Source organism: Bombina bombina, chromosome 4, assembly GCF_027579735.1.
Source record: "Bombina bombina isolate aBomBom1 chromosome 4, aBomBom1.pri, whole genome shotgun sequence".
NCBI classification, from domain to species: domain Eukaryota; kingdom Metazoa; phylum Chordata; class Amphibia; order Anura; family Bombinatoridae; genus Bombina; species Bombina bombina.
In genome coordinates, this window is record NC_069502.1 from 843,333,852 (window position 1) to 843,350,783 (window position 16,932).

Consider the following 16,932-nt stretch of genomic DNA (forward strand, 5'->3'; position numbering starts at 1 on the left):
ATTTATACTCCAGTCACCACTTCACCCTTGGCTTTTCCTTTCTCGTTGGTCCTTGGTCGAATGACTGGGAGTGACGTAGAGGGGAGGAGCTATATGCAGCTCTGCTGGGTGAATCCTCTTGCACTCCCTGTTGGGGAGGAGTAATATCCCAGAAGTAATGATGACCCGTGGACTGATCACACTACAGAAGAAAGGAATTTATCAGGTAAGCATAAATTATGTTTTTTACTACCGCTGGTATTACGAGTCTTGCAGATTTAGGGGCACTGCACCCTTTTTTGCCTTACCGCAAAGCAACTTATGCAAATTGCATATATTCTTTTTTTTCAGTGGGACTTCCATAGCGCCGGTATTACATGCTTGTCCTGGGAGGCCAAAAAGTGAGCGGTACAGCCTATCCCGTCAAGATTTGTACCGTATTTTAAAGTCAGTAGTTATGAGTTTTACACTACAAAGCTGTAGCATAAAACTCATAACTAAAGTGCTAAAAAGTACACTAACACCCATAAACTACCTATTAACCCCTAAACCGAGGCCCTACCACATCGCAAACACTATAATAAAAATATTAACCCCTAATCTGCCGCTCCCGACATAGCCGCTACTATAATAAACATATTAACCCCTAAACCGCCGCACTCCCGCCTCGCAAACATTACTTAACTATTATTAACCCCTAATCTGCCGTCCCTAACATCGCCGCCACCTACCTACATTTATTAACCCTTAATCTGCTGCCCCCAATGTCGCTGCCACTATATTATATTTCTTAATCCCTAAACCCTAACACCCCCTAACTTAAATATAATTAAAATAAATATAAATAAAACCTACAATTATTACCTAAATTATTCCTATTTAAAACAAAATACTTACCTATAAAATAAACCCTAAGCTAGCTACAATATAACTAATAGTTACATTGTATCTATTTTAGGGTTTATTTTTATTTTACATGCAAGTTTGTATTTATTTTAATTAGGTAGAATAGTTACTAAATAGTTATTAACTAACTATTTACTAACTACCTAGCTAAAATAAATACAAATTTACCTGTAAAATAAAACCTAACCTAAGTTACACTAACACCTAACTTAACCCTACAATTAAATAAATTCCCTAAATTAAATACAATTAACTAAATTCAATAAAATTAGCTAAATTACAAAAAACCCTCCCACTAAATTACAGAAAATAAAAAACAAATTATAAGATCTTTAAACTAATTACACCTAATCTAATAACCCTATCAAAATAATAAAAGCCCATCCAAAATAATAAAAACCCCCTAGCCTAAACTAAACTACCAATATCCCTTAAAAGGGCCTTTTGCGGGGCAATGCCCCAAATAAATCAGCTCTTTTACCTGTAAACAAAATTACAAACAACCCCCCCAACAGTAAAACCCACCACCCACACAACCAACCCCCCCAAATAAAACCCTAACTAAAAAAGAACTAAGCTCCCATTGCCCTGAAAAGGGCATTTGGATGGACATTGCCCTTAAAAGGGCATTTAGCTCTATTGTTGCCCAAAGTCCTAACTTAAAAATAAAACCCACCCAATAAACCCTTAAAATAAACCTAACACTAATCCCCTGAAGATTCACTTACAGTTTTGAAGATACAACATCCATCCTCAACGAAGCTGGGAAAAGTCCTCATCGAAGCGGCAAGAAGTCCTCAACGAAGCTGGGAGAAGTTTTCATTCAAGCCGGGAGAAGTGGTCCTCCAGACGGGCAGAAGTCTTCATCCAGACGGCATCTTCTATCTTCATCCATCCGGAGCGGAGCGGGTCCATCTTCAAGACATTCGGCACAGAGCATCCTCTTCCAACGACGACTACCTGACGAATGAAGGTACCTTTAAGTGACGTCATCCAAGATTAGATTTCGATTGGCTGATAGAATTCTATCAGCCAATAGGAATTAAGGTGGAAAAAATCCTATTGGCTGATGCAATCAGCCAATAGGATTGAACTTCAATCCTATTGGCTGATCCAATCAGCCAATAGGATTGAGCTTGCATTCTATTGGCTGTTCCAATCACACAATCGGAATCAAAGGGACGCCATCTTGGATGATGTCATTTAAAGGAACCTTCATTCAGCAAGAAGATGTCGATTGAAGAGGATGCTCCACGCCGGATGTCTTGAAGTTGGAGCCGCTCCGCGTCGGAAGAATGAAGATAGAAGATACCGTCTTCTGCCCGTCTGGAGGACCACTTCTGCCTGCTTCCTTGAGGTCATCTTGCTGCTTGGATGAAGACTTCTCGCGGTAAGTGGATCTTCGGGGGTTAGTGTTAGGATTTTTTAAGGGTGTATTGGGTGGGTTTTATTTTTAGGTTAGGGCTTTGGGCCGCAATAGAGCTAAATGCCCATCCAATTGCCCTTTTCAGGGAAATGGGGAGCTTAGGTTTTTTTAGTTAGGGTTTTATTTGGGGGGTTGGTTGTGTGGGTGGTGGGTTTTACTGTTGGGGGGGTTGTTTGTATTTTTTTTTTTTTTTGCACGTAAAAAAAAAACTGTTTTCTTTGGAGCAATCCCCCGCAAAAGGCCCTTTTAAGGGCTATTGGTAGTTTAGTTTAGGCTAGGGTTTTTTTTTATTTTGGGTGGGCTTTTTTTATTTTGATAGGGCTATTAGATTAGGTGTAATTAGTTTAAAGATCTTATAATTTTGTTTTTTATTTTCTGTAATTTAGTGGTTTTTTTTTTGTAATTTAGCTAATTGTTTTGAATTTAGTTTATTGTATTTAATTTGGGTAATTTATTTAATTGTAGGGTTAGGTTAGGTGTTAGTGTAACTTAGGTTAGGTTTTATTTTACAGGTCAATTTGTATTTATTTTAGGTAGGTAGTTAGTATATAGTTAAGAACTATTTAGTAACTATTCTACCTAGTTAAAATAAATACAAACTTGCCTGTATAATAAAAATAAAACCTAAGCTAGATACAACTATTAGTTATATTGTAGCTAGCTTAGAGTTTATTTTACAGGTAAGTATTTCGTTTTAAATAGGAATTATTTAGGTAATAAATGTAGGTTTTATTTAGATTCATTTTAATTATATTAAAGTTAGGGGGTGTTAGGGTTAGACTTAGGTTTAGGGGTTAATATAATATAGTGGCGGCGACGTTGGGGGCGGCAGATTAGGGGTTAATAAATGTAGGTAGGTGGTGGCGATGTTATGGGCGGCAGATTAGGGGTTAATAATATTTAACTAGTGTTTGCGATGCGGGAGTACGCGGTTAAGGGGTTAATATGATTATTATAGTGGCGGCGACGTTGGGGGCAGCAGATTAGGGGTTTATAAATATAATGTAGGTGTCAGCGATGTTGGGGGCAGCAGATTAGGGGTTCATTAGTATAATGTAGGTGGCGGCGATGTCCGGAGCGGCAGATTAGGGGTTAATAAGTATAATGCAGGTGTTGGCGATGTCGGGGGCGGCAGATTAGGGGTTAATAAGTGTAAGATTAGGGGGTGTTTAGACTTGGGGTTCATGTTAGGGTGTTATATACATAAACATAAAATGTGTTTCCCCATAGGAATCAATGGGGCTGCGTTACTGAGCTTTACAATGCTTTTTGGCAGGTGTTAGACTTTTTCTCAGCCGGCTCTCCCCATTGATGTCTATGGAGAAATCGTGCACGAGCACGTACAACCAGCTCACTGCTGACTTAAGCAGCGCTGGTATTGGAGAGCGGTATGGAGCTCAATTTTGCTCTATGCTCACTTCTTGCCTAATAACGCTGTGTTTATAAAAACCTGTAATACCAGCGATGTAGGTAAGTGAGCGGTGAGAATAATGTGCAAGTTAGTACCGCACCCCTCATAACGCAAAACTTGTAATCTGGCCGTATAGTTTTTAAGCATAGATAGGCTTATATCATTGTGCATATTATATTGTCATGGGGTAAATAATAATCTTGCAGATTTACACTGTCTTATCATTACCTGATTTAAATAACACAATAGAGATATTGTAAAAGCTTCAACAATTTTCTGACCCTTGTCCGGTGGCCAGCGGCCAGGGTCGTGGACAAGGGAAACTATTTTTGTCAGGGTTACTGTCTCTTTAAGGCTGGGTTGTAGATTCTCATTGGTCATTTCCTCTATAAATTACACCATTTCCTGTTGCACATTGCTTAGTAATCTAGTAGTAAGGCTACAATTTTCCTGAGCTATAATCTAATGATTCCTTGAAAGCATTCTATCAATTTTGTTTTGCAAAGTATTTTCCTCAAATCCTAACCTGTTCCTGCAACCAACAATCAACTGGCTGATACACAGAAGAATCAATTTGGGGATTGTACCGTGGAGAACTGGAATTGATACTTTTTTGTTACCTCTGTAACATACTTACCTTCCTGCTCTTAGTTCACTGAAACAGTGTTAATAACTTCCTCTCTGAATTCACTCACTGCCGTGTACGGCGCATACTACAACCAGAAGCTACGTGAGTACCGGAGACTTATCCCCCCAATACCGGGTATCAGCGTTTCAACACGCAACCATCTACCCTCTGACTAACCGCAGTACAGCTCTTCCTGCACCGTCTGAAACCTCCACTGTCAGCGGTCCTGATTGAAGCAACAAACGCTTCATTACAAAGGTAGTTTCAAGCTCCTTTTCTCTCAATCGCATTGCGCTGCACTACAGCTCATTCCCGACAGAGGCAGGCTCCTTCTCCACCACACTAAGTCAATAGCAAGTGCAGGTTGTACTAAACTAAGAGGTACTGCTACATCCACTAAAAACTTAAACAGAAGATCTTTATCACAAAGAAGATCAAAATTGAACTTAAAGTTACAAGCTCACTGTATATATGTAAATATTTATGCCTGATTGCCAAAGGATAATACTAAAAGTCTAAAAGGAAGTTTAAGAGGTTTAACGCACTCTACTCTGGAGATCTAATAGATGCACTAGCAGTGCCCTGGAGGTTCAAACTCATATCTTTCTCCTCCAATACCACTTCTTCCTTGAGTGGTGGCTCGCATCAAGCAGGAGTGGGTATCAGTAATCCTGATTGCTCCATCGTGGCCGCGAAGGATGTGGTTCGTGGATCTAGTGGGAATGTCCTCAATTACTCCTTGGAAGTTACTTTGTCGCAAAAACCTGCTGATACAAGGTCCATTTATTCATCAAAATCTAGATTCTCTGAGGCTGACTGCGTGGAGATTGAACGCTTAGTCTTAGCCAAGATAGGTTTCTCTGAGAGTGTCATTGATACTCTTATTCAAGCTTGTAAACCAGTTACTCTGCGTATCTACCACAAGATGTAGAGGACCTACTTATTCTGGTGTGAAGAGCGTGGTTTTTCCTGGCACAGAATTAAGGTTGTCAGGATCTTATCTTTTCTTCAGGATGGGCTGGAGAAGGGCCTTTCTGCTAGTTTCCTGAGGGGACAGATTTCGGCCCTGTAGGTTTTATTGCACAAGAGACTGACTGTGCTTCCAGACATGCAGTCCTATGTTAAGGCTCTGATTAGACCTGTGTTTAGATCTAGGGCTCCTCCTTGGAGCCTAAATCTTGTTCTTCGGGTTTTGCAACAGGTTCTGCTTGAGCCTCTGCATTCCGTTGACATTAAATTGTTATCTTGGAAGGTTCTCTTTTTATTGGCTCTTGCCTCTGCGCACAGAGTTTCTGAGATCTCTGCTTTGCAATGTCAGCCCCCTTATCTGATTTTTCATGCAGATAATGCAGTTTTACGTACTAAATTACATTTTCTTCCTATGGTTGTGTCAGATCGCAACATCAATCAGGAGATTGTGGTTCCTTCCTTGTGTCCTAATCCTTCTTCATTGAAGGAGCACTTACTTCACAATTTGAATGTTGATCGCACCTTGAAGTTCTATCTTCAGGCTACTAAGGAGTTTATACAATCTTCCTCTTTGTTTGTTGTCTATTCAAGGAAGTGTAAGGGGCAGAAGGCTACGTTGACTAACCTTTCTTTTTGGTTAAGGAGTGTCATCCGCTTAGCCTACGAGATAGTGGGACATCTTCCTCCTGAGAGGATAACGGCTCATTCCACTAGAGCAGTGGCTTCCTGTTGGGCCTTGAAGAACGAGGCCTCTATGGATCAGATTTGTAAGGCGGCTACCTGGTCCCCCTTACATACTTTTCTCCAACATAGGTGTGTCCGGTCCACGGCGTCATCCTTACTTGTGGGATATTCTCTTCCCCAACAGGAAATGGCAAAGAGCCCAGCAAAGCTGGTCACATGATCCCTCCTAGGCTCCGCCTTCCCCAGTCATTCTCTTTGCCGTTGTACAGGCAACATCTCCACGGAGATGGCTTAGAGTTTTTTAGTGTTTAACTGTAGTTTTTATTATTCAATCAAGAGTTTGTTATTTTAAAATAGTGCTGGTATGTACTATTTACTCTGAAACAGAAAAGAGATGAAGATTTCTGTTTGTAAGAGGAAAATGATTTTAGCAACCGTTACTAAAATCGATGGCTGTTTCCACACAGGACTGTTGAGAGGAATTAACTTCAGTTGGGGGAACAGTGAGCAGACTTTTGCTGCTTGAGGTATGACACATTCTAACAAGACGATGTAATGCTGGAAGCTGTCATTTTCCCTATGGGATCCGGTAAGCCATTTTTATTACAGAAAGAAAAAAAGGGCTTCACAAGGGCTTTTTAAGACTGTAGACATTTTCTGGGCTAAATCGATTTATATATAAACATATTTTATACTCCTTAGCCTTGAGGAATTATTTTAATCTTGGGAATTATGTAAAATAACCGGCAGGCACTGTTTTGGACACCTTATTCTCTAGGGGCTTTCCCTAATCACAGGCAGAGTCTCATTTTCGCGCCTCTATTGCGCACTTGTTTTTGAGAAGCATGACATGCAGATGCATGTGTGAGGAGCTCTGATACATAGAAAAGACTTTCTGAAGGCGTCATTTGGTATCGTATTCCCCTTTGGGCTTGGTTGGGTCTCAGCAAAGCAGATACCAGGGACTGTAAAGGGGTTAAATATAAAAACGGCTCCGGTTCCGTTATTTTAAGGGTTAAAGCTTCCAAATTTGGTGTGCAATACTTTTAAGGCTTTAAGACACTGTGGTGAAATTTTGGTGAATTTTGAACAATTCCTTCATACTTTTTCGCAATTGCAGTAATAAAGTGTGTTCAGTTTAAAATTTAAAGTGACAGTAACGGTTTATTCTAAAACGTTTTTTGTACTTTATCAAGTTTTTGCCTGTTTAACATGTCTGAACGACCAGATAGACTGTGTTCTGAATGTGGGGAAGCCAAGGTTCCTTCTCATTTAAATAGATGTGATTTATGTGACACAAAATTTAGAGAAAATGATGCCCAAGATGATTCCTCAAGTGAGGGGAGTAAGCATGGTACTGCATCATCCCCTCCTTCGTCTACACCAGTCTTGCCCACACAGGAGGCCCCTAGTACATCTAGCGCGCCAATACTCCTTACTATGCAACAATTAACGGCTGTAATGGATAATCCTATCAAAAACATTTTAGCCAAAATGCCCACTTATCAGCGAAAGCGCGACTGCTCTGTTTTAGAAAATACTGAAGAGCATGAGGACACTGATGATATTGGTTCTGAAGGGCCCCTACACCAGTCTGAGGGGGCCAGGGAGGTTTTGTCTGAGGGAGAAATTTCAGATTCAGGGAAAATTTCTCAACAAGCTGAACCTGATGTGATTACATTTAAATTTAAATTGGAACATCTCCGCGCTCTGCTTAAGGAGGTGTTATCCACTCTGGATGATTGTGAGAATTTGGTCATTCCAGAGAAACTATGTAAAATGGACAAGTTCCTAGAGGTCCCGGGGCCCCCGAAGCTTTTCCTATACCCAAGCGGGTGGCGGACATTGTAAATAAAGAATGGGAAAGGCCCTGTATACCTTTCGTCCCTCCCCCCATATTTAAAAAATTGTTTCCTATGGTCGACCCCAGAAAGGACTTATGGCAGACAGTCCCCAAGGTCGAGGGGGCGGTTTCTACTCTAAACAAACGCACCACTATACCCATAGAAGATAGTTGTGCTTTCAAAGATCCTATGGATAAAAAATTAGAAGGTTTGCTTAAAAAGATGTTTGTTCAGCAAGGTTACCTTCTACAACCAATTTCATGCATTGTTCCTGTCACTACAGCAGCGTGTTTCTGGTTCGATGAGCTAGAAAAGGCGCTCAATGATAATTCTTCTTCTTATGAGGAGATTATGGACAGAATTCATGCTCTCAAATTGGCTAATTCTTTCACCCTAGACGCCACTTTGCAATTGGCTAGGTTAGCGGCGAAAAATTCTGGTTTTGCTATTGTGGCGCGCAGAGCGCTTTGGTTAAAATCTTGGTCAGCGGATGCGTCTTCCAAGAACAAATTGCTTAACATTCCTTTCAAGGGGAAAACGCTGTTTGGCCCTGACTTGAAAGAGATTATCTCTGATATCACTGGGGGCAAGGGCCACGCCCTTCCTCAGGATAGGTCTTTCAAGGCCAAAAATAAACCTAATTTTCGTCCCTTTCGCAGAAACGGACCAGCCCCAAGTGCTACGTCCTCTAAGCAAGAGGGTAATACTTCTCAAGCCAAGCCAGCCTGGAGACCAATGCAAGGCTGGAACAAAGGAAAGCAGGCCAAGAAACCTGCCACTGCTACCAAGACAGCATGAGATGTTGGCCCCCGATCCGGGACCGGATCTGGTGGGGGGCAGACTCTCTCTCTTCGCTCAGGCTTGGGCAAGAGATGTTCTGGATCCTTGGGCACTAGAAATAGTCTCCCAAGGTTATCTTCTGGAATTCAAGGGGCTTCCCCCAAGGGGGAGGTTCCACAGGTCTCAATTGTCTTCAGACCACATAAAAAGACAGGCATTCTTACATTGTGTAGAAGACCTGTTAAAAATGGGAGTGATTCATCCTGTTCCTTTAGGAGAACAAGGGATGGGGTTCTACTCCAATCTGTTCGTAGTTCCCAAAAAAGAGGGAACATTCAGACCAATCTTAGATCTCAAGATCCTAAACAAGTTTCTCAAGGTTCCATCGTTCAAAATGGAAACCATTCGAACAATTCTTCCTTCCATCCAGGAAGGTCAATTCATGACCACGGTGGATTTAAAGGATGCGTATCTACATATTCCTATCCACAAGGAACATCATCGGTTCCTAAGGTTCGCATTCCTGGACAAGCATTACCAGTTTGTGGCACTTCCGTTCGGATTAGCCACTGCTCCAAGGATTTTCACAAAGGTACTAGGGTCCCTTCTAGCGGTGCTAAGACCAAGGGGCATTGCAGTAGTACCTTACTTGGACGACATTCTGATTCAAGCGTCGTCCCTTCCTCAAGCAAAGGCTCACACGGACATTGTCCTGGCCTTTCTCAGATCTCACGGGTGGAAAGTGAACGTAGAAAAAAGTTCTCTATCTCCGTCAACAAGGGTTCCCTTCTTGGGAACAATAATAGACTCCTTAGAAATGAGGATTTTTCTGACAGAGACCAGAAAATCAAAACTTCTAAACTCTTGTCAAATACTTCATTCTGTTCCTCTTCCTTCCATAGCGCAGTGCATGGAAGTAATAGGTTTGATGGTAGCGGCAATGGACATAGTTCCTTTTGCGTGAATTCATCTAAGACCATTACAACTGTGCATGCTCAGTCAGTGGAATGGGGACTATACAGACTTGTCTCCGACGATACAAGTAGATCAGAGGACCAGAGATTCACTCCGTTGGTGGCTGTCCCTGGACAACCTGTCACAGGGGATGAGCTTCCGCAGACCAGAGTGGGTCATTGTCACGACCGACGCCAGTCTGGTGGGCTGGGGCGCGGTCTGGGGACCCCTGAAAGCTCAGGGTCTTTGGTCTCGGGAAGAATCTCTTCTCCCGATAAATATTCTGGAACTGAGAGCGATATTCAATGCTCTCAAGGCTTGGCCTCAGCTAGCAAGGGCCAAGTTCATACGGTTTCAATCAGACAACATGACGACTGTTGCGTACATCAACCATCAGGGGGGAACAAGGAGTTCCCTGGCGATGGAAGAAGTGACCAAAATCATTCAATGGGCGGAGACTCACTCCTGCCACTTGTCTGCAATCCACATCCCAGGAGTGGAAAATTGGGAAGCGGATTTTCTGAGTCGTCAGACATTTCATCCGGGGGAGTGGGAACTCCATCCGGAAATCTTTGCCCAAATTACTCAATTGTGGGGCATTCCAGACATGGATCTGATGGCCTCTCGTCAGAACTTCAAGGTAGATGCACTAGTAGCACCTTGGACCTTCAAACTAGCTTATGTATTCCCGCCGTTTCCTCTCATCCCCAGGCTGGTAGCCAGGATCAATCAGGAGAGGGCATCGGTGATCTTGATAGCTCCTGCGTGGCCACGCAGGACTTGGTATGCAGACCTGGTGAATATGTCATCGGCTCCACCATGGAAGCTACCTTTGAGACGAGACCTTCTTGTTCAAGGTCCGTTTGAACATCCGAATCTGGTCTCACTCCAACTGACTGCTTGGAGATTGAACGCTTGATCTTATCAAAGCGAGGGTTCTCAGATTCTGTCATTGATACTCTTGTTCAGGCCAGAAAGCCTGTAACTAGAAAAATTTACCACAAAATATGGAAAAAATATATCTGTTGGTGTGAATCTAAAGGATTCCCTTGGGACAAGGTAAAAATTCCTAAGATTCTATCCTTTCTTCAAGAAGGTTTGGAGAAAGGATTATCTGCAAGTTCCTTGAAGGGACAGATTTCTGCCTTGTCTGTGTTACTTCACAAAAAGCTGGCAGCTGTGCCAGATGTTCAAGCCTTTGTTCAGGCTCTGGTTAGAATCAAGCCTGTTTACAAACCTTTGACTCCTCCTTGGAGTCTCAATTTAGTTCTTTCAGTTCTTCAGGGGGTTCCGTTTGAACCCTTACATTCCGTTGATATTAAGTTATTATCTTGGAAAGTTTTGTTTTTGGTTGCAATTTCTTCTGCTAGAAGAGTTTCAGAATTATCTGCTCTGCAGTGTTCTCCTCCTTATCTGGTGTTCCATGCAGATAAGGTGGTTTTACGTACTAAACCTGTTTTTCTTCCGAAAGTTGTTTCTAACAAAAACATTAACCAGGAGATAGTCGTGCCTTCTTTGTGTCCGAATCCAGTTTCAAAGAAGGAACGTTTGTTGCACAATTTGGATGTTGTTCGTGCTCTAAAATTCTATTTAGATGCTACAAAGGATTTTAGACAAACATCTTCCTTGTTTGTTGTTTATTCTGGTAAAAGGAGAGGTCAAAAAGCAACTTCTACCTCTCTCTCTTTTTGGATTAAAAGCATCATCAGATTGGCTTATGAGACTGCCGGACGGCAGCCTCCTGAAAGAATCACAGCTCATTCCACTAGGGCTGTGGCTTCCACATGGGCCTTCAAGAACGAGGCTTCTGTTGATCAGATATGTAAGGCAGCGACTTGGTCTTCACTGCACACTTTTACTAAATTTTACAAGTTTGATACTTTTGCTTCTTCTGAGGCTATTTTTGGGAGAAAGGTTTTGCAAGCCGTGGTGCCTTCCATCTAGGTGACCTGATTTGCTCCCTCCCTTCATCCGTGTCCTAAAGCTTTGGTATTGGTTCCCACAAGTAAGGATGACGCCGTGGACCGGACACACCTATGTTGGAGAAAACAGAATTTATGTTTACCTGATAAATTACTTTCTCCAACGGTGTGTCCGGTCCACGGCCCGCCCTGGTTTTTTAATCAGGTCTGATAATTTATTTTCTTTAACTACAGTCACCACGGTATCATATGGTTTCTCCTATGCAAATATTCCTCCTTTACGTCGGTCGAATGACTGGGGAAGGCGGAGCCTAGGAGGGATCATGTGACCAGCTTTGCTGGGCTCTTTGCCATTTCCTGTTGGGGAAGAGAATATCCCACAAGTAAGGATGACGCCGTGGACCGGACACACCGTTGGAGAAAGTAATTTATCAGGTAAACATAAATTCTGTTTTTCAAAATTTTACAAGTTTGATGTTTTTACTTCGGCTAATGCAGCTTTCGGCAGGAAAGTTTTGCAGGCTGTGGTACCCTCAGGATAGGTTCCGCCTCTTCCTTTTTGTTCCCTGCCGTTATTCATTCAGTGTCCTCTGGAGCTTGGGTATAGTTTTATCAACAGTAAGGAATGAAGCCGCGGACTCTCCCTATCTTAGGAAGGAAAACCTAATTTATGCTTACCAAATAAATTCCTTTCCTTCCGGATAGGGAGAGTCCACGGCCCGGGCAATTTTTCTTGTCTATGAACGGTCCCCTATTATTTATTTTATTCTTCTGGCACCATTTATACCCTAATGTTTCTCCTACTTGTCCATGTTCCCTCAGCAGAATGTCTGGGGTAATGTGGAAGTGGGAGGGATATTTAAGCCTTTTGCTGGGGTGTCTTTGCCTCCTCTTGGTGGCCAGGTGTTTTATTTCCCAACAGTAAGAAATGAAGCCATGGACTCTCCCTATCCGGAAGGAAAGGAATTTATCTTGTTATGTTTTTTTAACCCTAGCCCTTTACGCCAGGTCTTCGGTTGTGATAATCTAACAAGCGCAAAATTAGTTTGCATTTGAGCGGTCACGTTTTCCATCTAAAGGGGAGGAGAGACCACGGCTTCATTTATTACTTTTGGGAATTAAGAACCTGGCCACCAGGAGGAGGCAAAGACACCCCAGCTAAAGGCTTAAATACCTCCCCCACTTCCCTCATCCCCCAGTCATTCTTTGCCTTTCGTCACAGGAGGATGGCAGAGAAGTGGCGAAGATTTGGAGTAGTCTCTTATGGAGGGTAGTACTCTTTGCATTGGGACTAGAGTTTTAAGTAGTCCTGTCAGCCTCTCAGTGAGAGCCTGGGCGAAAGAGGGTTCTCCCTCTTTAACAAAGTGTGTTTATTGTGAGTAGGTTCTGGTAGATCAGCCTGCTCAACTATGTTCCACATGCCTTGATAAAGTTATGACATCTAAAAGTAAACGGATGTCTAGTACTAAATAAAAAAGAGAGAAGCGCTCAACCTGAGAACGAACAATAGCATCATAGCTTGTTCTATGGCTAGTTACCACCCAAGAAGCAGCCTCTTTTCCTTAGGCATATCAGTCTGATCCTGACTTCGCAGTACAGTCCAGCCCCGAAATACCAGATGGCATCTTGAAACGTGGGGTGAAACGCGTAGAAGCTGTGTGTTCAGTGTAAAAGAGCAATCTTCGTATATTGTACCTCACTTTCTCTGCCGCATTGAGGTCAAAGCTTTTTTACGAGGTATAAGGAGAAACCGGAGGATTAAACCATTCCCTGAGTACAAGTAGTACTAAGTGCAGGTGAGGAAGAAATTAAGACCGATTCCCTATAGTAACTTGCACAAGTTTGAAACATCGGTAAATCCTACACTTCATCAACAGATGACTTATCCAGCAGAAGAGAGTCTGAAGCAAGCGAGACATGGAGAAGGGTGAGATAACCTGCATTGCAGATATACTATACAGTTCATCCACAGATACAAACTTGCTATACTAGACTATTGCTGATAAAACAGACTTAACCGTAATATTTTGCTCAAGAATATATCCCCAGTGTGGAAACTGCCAACACGACTGGAAGTTTGGTAGTGGCTGGCCACTACTATTTAAACGAACTGTATGTGCCGCATTAGGAGGTGTTCACTAACCAAATAATGCAAAGACGGCTTTCACATTAACCTCGGGCAAATTTTACTATCTGAGGAGTTTATATTGGTTTTGGATCCAAATTTTTTAAAAAAAAGATTTCTTTTGTATCTTTATAGTTAATTTTTTATGCATCCTTATATTGGATTTTTATATATGTAATACTATGTGCAATATTCAGCTTATTTAAGCCTACTAACAATATAAAATTATTTTTTAAGATTTTTTTGTATCCTTCATTTATTTGATACCTCCTGAATACATTACATTATATATATATTTTTCAAACATAGTGTCCTTATTACATTTAATTTATATCCTGCTTTTCACTTTGATATAGGTTAATACTGTGTCATTATTCTGTGTGCACCATATCACCATTATCAGTCTTGTTGCATAGAAGACTCGCTGAGCTCCCTGACATTCAATGTTTTGTTCACGCTCTGTCTAGAATCAGGCCTGTCTTTAGACAGTCTGCTCCCCCATGGAGCTTAAACTTGGTTCTTAAAGTATTGCAGAAGGTTCCGTTTGAGCCTATGCATTCCAATGACATTAAGAATCTGTCTTGGAAGGTTCTCTTCCTATTGGCTATTGCATCGGCATGCAGAGTATCTGAACTAGCTGCCTTGCAATGTGAGCCTCCTTTTCTGTTTTTTCATGCGGATAAAGCTGTTCTTCGCACTGGTTTGGGGTTTCTTCCCAAGGTGGTGTCTAACCGTAACATCAGTCAGGAAATTGTTGTTCGTTCTTTGTGTCCTAACCCTTCTTCTTCTAAGGAGAGGTTACTTCATAATCTGGATGTGATTTGTGCCTTAAAGTGCTATCACAGGCTACAAAGGATTTCATACAGTTTACATCTATTTTTGTGGTGTATTCAGGGAAGCGCAAGGGGCAGAGGGCCTCTTCTACTTCTTTGTCCTTTTGGTTGAGGAGCTTGATTCGCTTGGCCTATGAGACAGCGGGACATAAGCCTCCTCAGAGGATCACGGCTCATTCAGCTATTGCTGTGGTTTCGTCTTAGGCCTTCAAGAATGAGGCCTCTATGAAGAAGATTTGTAAGGTGGCTACCTGGTCCTCCTTACACACTTTTACAAAGTTTTACAAATTTGACGCTTTTGCTTCTGCGGAAGCTGTTTTTGGGAGAGAGGTTTTGCAGGCTGTGGTGCCCTCAGATTAGGGTCCGCATTTTTATCCTTCCGGTTTCATTCAGTGTCCTCTAGAGCTTGGGTATATGTTTCCTAAAAGTAATGAATGAAGCCGTGGACTCTCCACCCCTTTAGATGGAAAATATAAATTATACTTACCTGATAATTTTATTTCCATTTTGGGGAGGATAATCCACGGCTCCCACCCGTAAATCCGATGGACGGACCTAAATTTAATTAATCTCCTGGCACCATTTATACCCTGATATTTCTCCTATTGTTCCTTGTTCCCTCGGCAGAATGACTGGGGGATGAGGGAAGTGAGGAGGTATTTAAGCCTTTGGCTGGGGTGTCTTTGCCTCCTTCTGGTGGCCAGGTTCTTAATTCCCAAAAGTAATGAATGAAGCCGTAGTCTCTCCTCCCCACGATGGAAATAAAATTATCAGGTAAGCATAATTTATGTTTTCTTTCAATACAAGTGCAAGTTAACGAGGGTGCGATAACTTTTGTGCACCACTTGTAATCTATCCCAAACAGTTTAATTGTAAATTTATAAACAGTAGATCATACAATGTAAAATGAATCTGCTTTATTTGTACAGGAGCTGATAATGCTAATATAGGGAAAATTAAGAAAACAGATGATCTGTGTATGAAGCGTCAGCTGGAACCAACAGATGAAGAAACCAGTGACAGTATCAGCTCAGGTGAGTGTGCACGTGTGTTGTGCCATAGGCGAGGCGGATTAAAGGTGAGTGTGCACATGTGTTGTATCTGAGAGAGACAGGTTACAGGTGCATGTGCACTCATGTTGTGCTTGTGGGGGACACAGTTACAAGTGAGTGTGCACGTGTGTTGTATGTGGAATAAAGGTTAAAGTTTAGTGTGCACTTTCGTTGTGTTTGAAGTACACAGGATGCAGGCATGTATATTGTGCCTGGTGCATGTGCGATACTGGCGAGTGTGCACATATGTTGTGTCTGCGGCATGTAGGGTACAAACAGCTTACACATACGCGTGTATTCTCACTGTACAGGCCGTATTGATGTGACATCTTCAGATAGCTCAGAGGTTGAGCATGGAAAAGAACTGAATGTGTGCCATCACGTGAAAACTGAGGATGAAGTTCCTATAAATGCGGCTACAGGTAATTAGCGCATATTAAATAAAGGGAAGTTTCTGTGATAGGGACATTTTGTCTCATCTAAACAACAGTTATAGTTATCAGATGGTTACACAGCAAACACATGTTAGTGAGTAGCTCAGGTTTATATCATTTTGTCTCATGTAAATAACAGTTATTTCTTCTGTTAAGTGTGATCAGTCCACGGGTCATCATTACTTCTGGGATATTAACTGCTCCCCTACAGGAAGTGCAAGAGGATTCACCCAGCAGAGCTGCATATAGCTCCTCCCCTCTACGTCACTCCCAGTCATTCTCTTGCACCCAGCAACTAGATAGGTCGTGTGAGAGGACTATGGTGATTATACTTAGTTTTATATCTTCAATCAAAAGTTTGTTATTTTAAAATAGCACCGGAGTGTGTTATTACCTCTCTGGCAGAGTTTGAGGAAGAATCTACCAGAGTTTTGCTATGATTTTAGCCGGAGTAGTTAAGATCATATTGCTGTTCTCGGCCATCTGAGGAGTGAGGTAAACTTCAGATCAGGGGACAGCGGGCAGATGAATCTGCATAGAGGTATGTAGCAGTTTTTATTTTCTGACAATGGAATTGATGAGAAAATCCTGCCATACCGATATAATGTCATGTATGTATACTTTACACTTCAGTATTCTGGGAGAATGGTACTTCACTAGAATTACACTGTAAGAAAGACATAAAGCTGTTTAATAACTAGAGATTATGTTTAACGTTTTTGCTGGAATGTAAAATAGTTTTCATTTGCTGAGGTACTGAGTGAATAAATGTTTGGGCACCATTTTTCCACTTGGCAGTTGCTTAAATCTGTTTTTTCTGTCAGTTTCTGTTCTCCCTCACTGCTGTGTGTGTGGGGGAGGGGCGCTTTTACTATGCATCAAATATTTCAGTCAGCAACTCATTGTATTCCCTGCATGATCTGGTTCATCTCTACAGAGCTCAGGGGTCTTCAAAACTTATTTTGAGGGAGGTAATTTCTCTCAC

At 41.9% G+C, this 16,932-nt stretch overlaps 1 protein-coding gene across 4 annotated transcripts in view; it reads left to right on the forward strand.

The window, feature by feature from the left end:
* The window catches only part of LOC128657241 (gastrula zinc finger protein XlCGF26.1-like), a 437,958-nt gene that overhangs the window by 52,672 nt on the left and 368,354 nt on the right, over nt 1–16,932 (forward strand). For all 4 annotated transcript variants that reach the window (XM_053711511.1, XM_053711510.1, XM_053711513.1 and 1 more), the window contains 2 exons: nt 15,391–15,495; nt 15,825–15,935. In XM_053711511.1, coding sequence (XP_053567486.1) covers nt 15,391–15,495; nt 15,825–15,935 — 216 coding nt within the window. The remainder of the gene's footprint in view (nt 1–15,390; nt 15,496–15,824; nt 15,936–16,932) is intronic.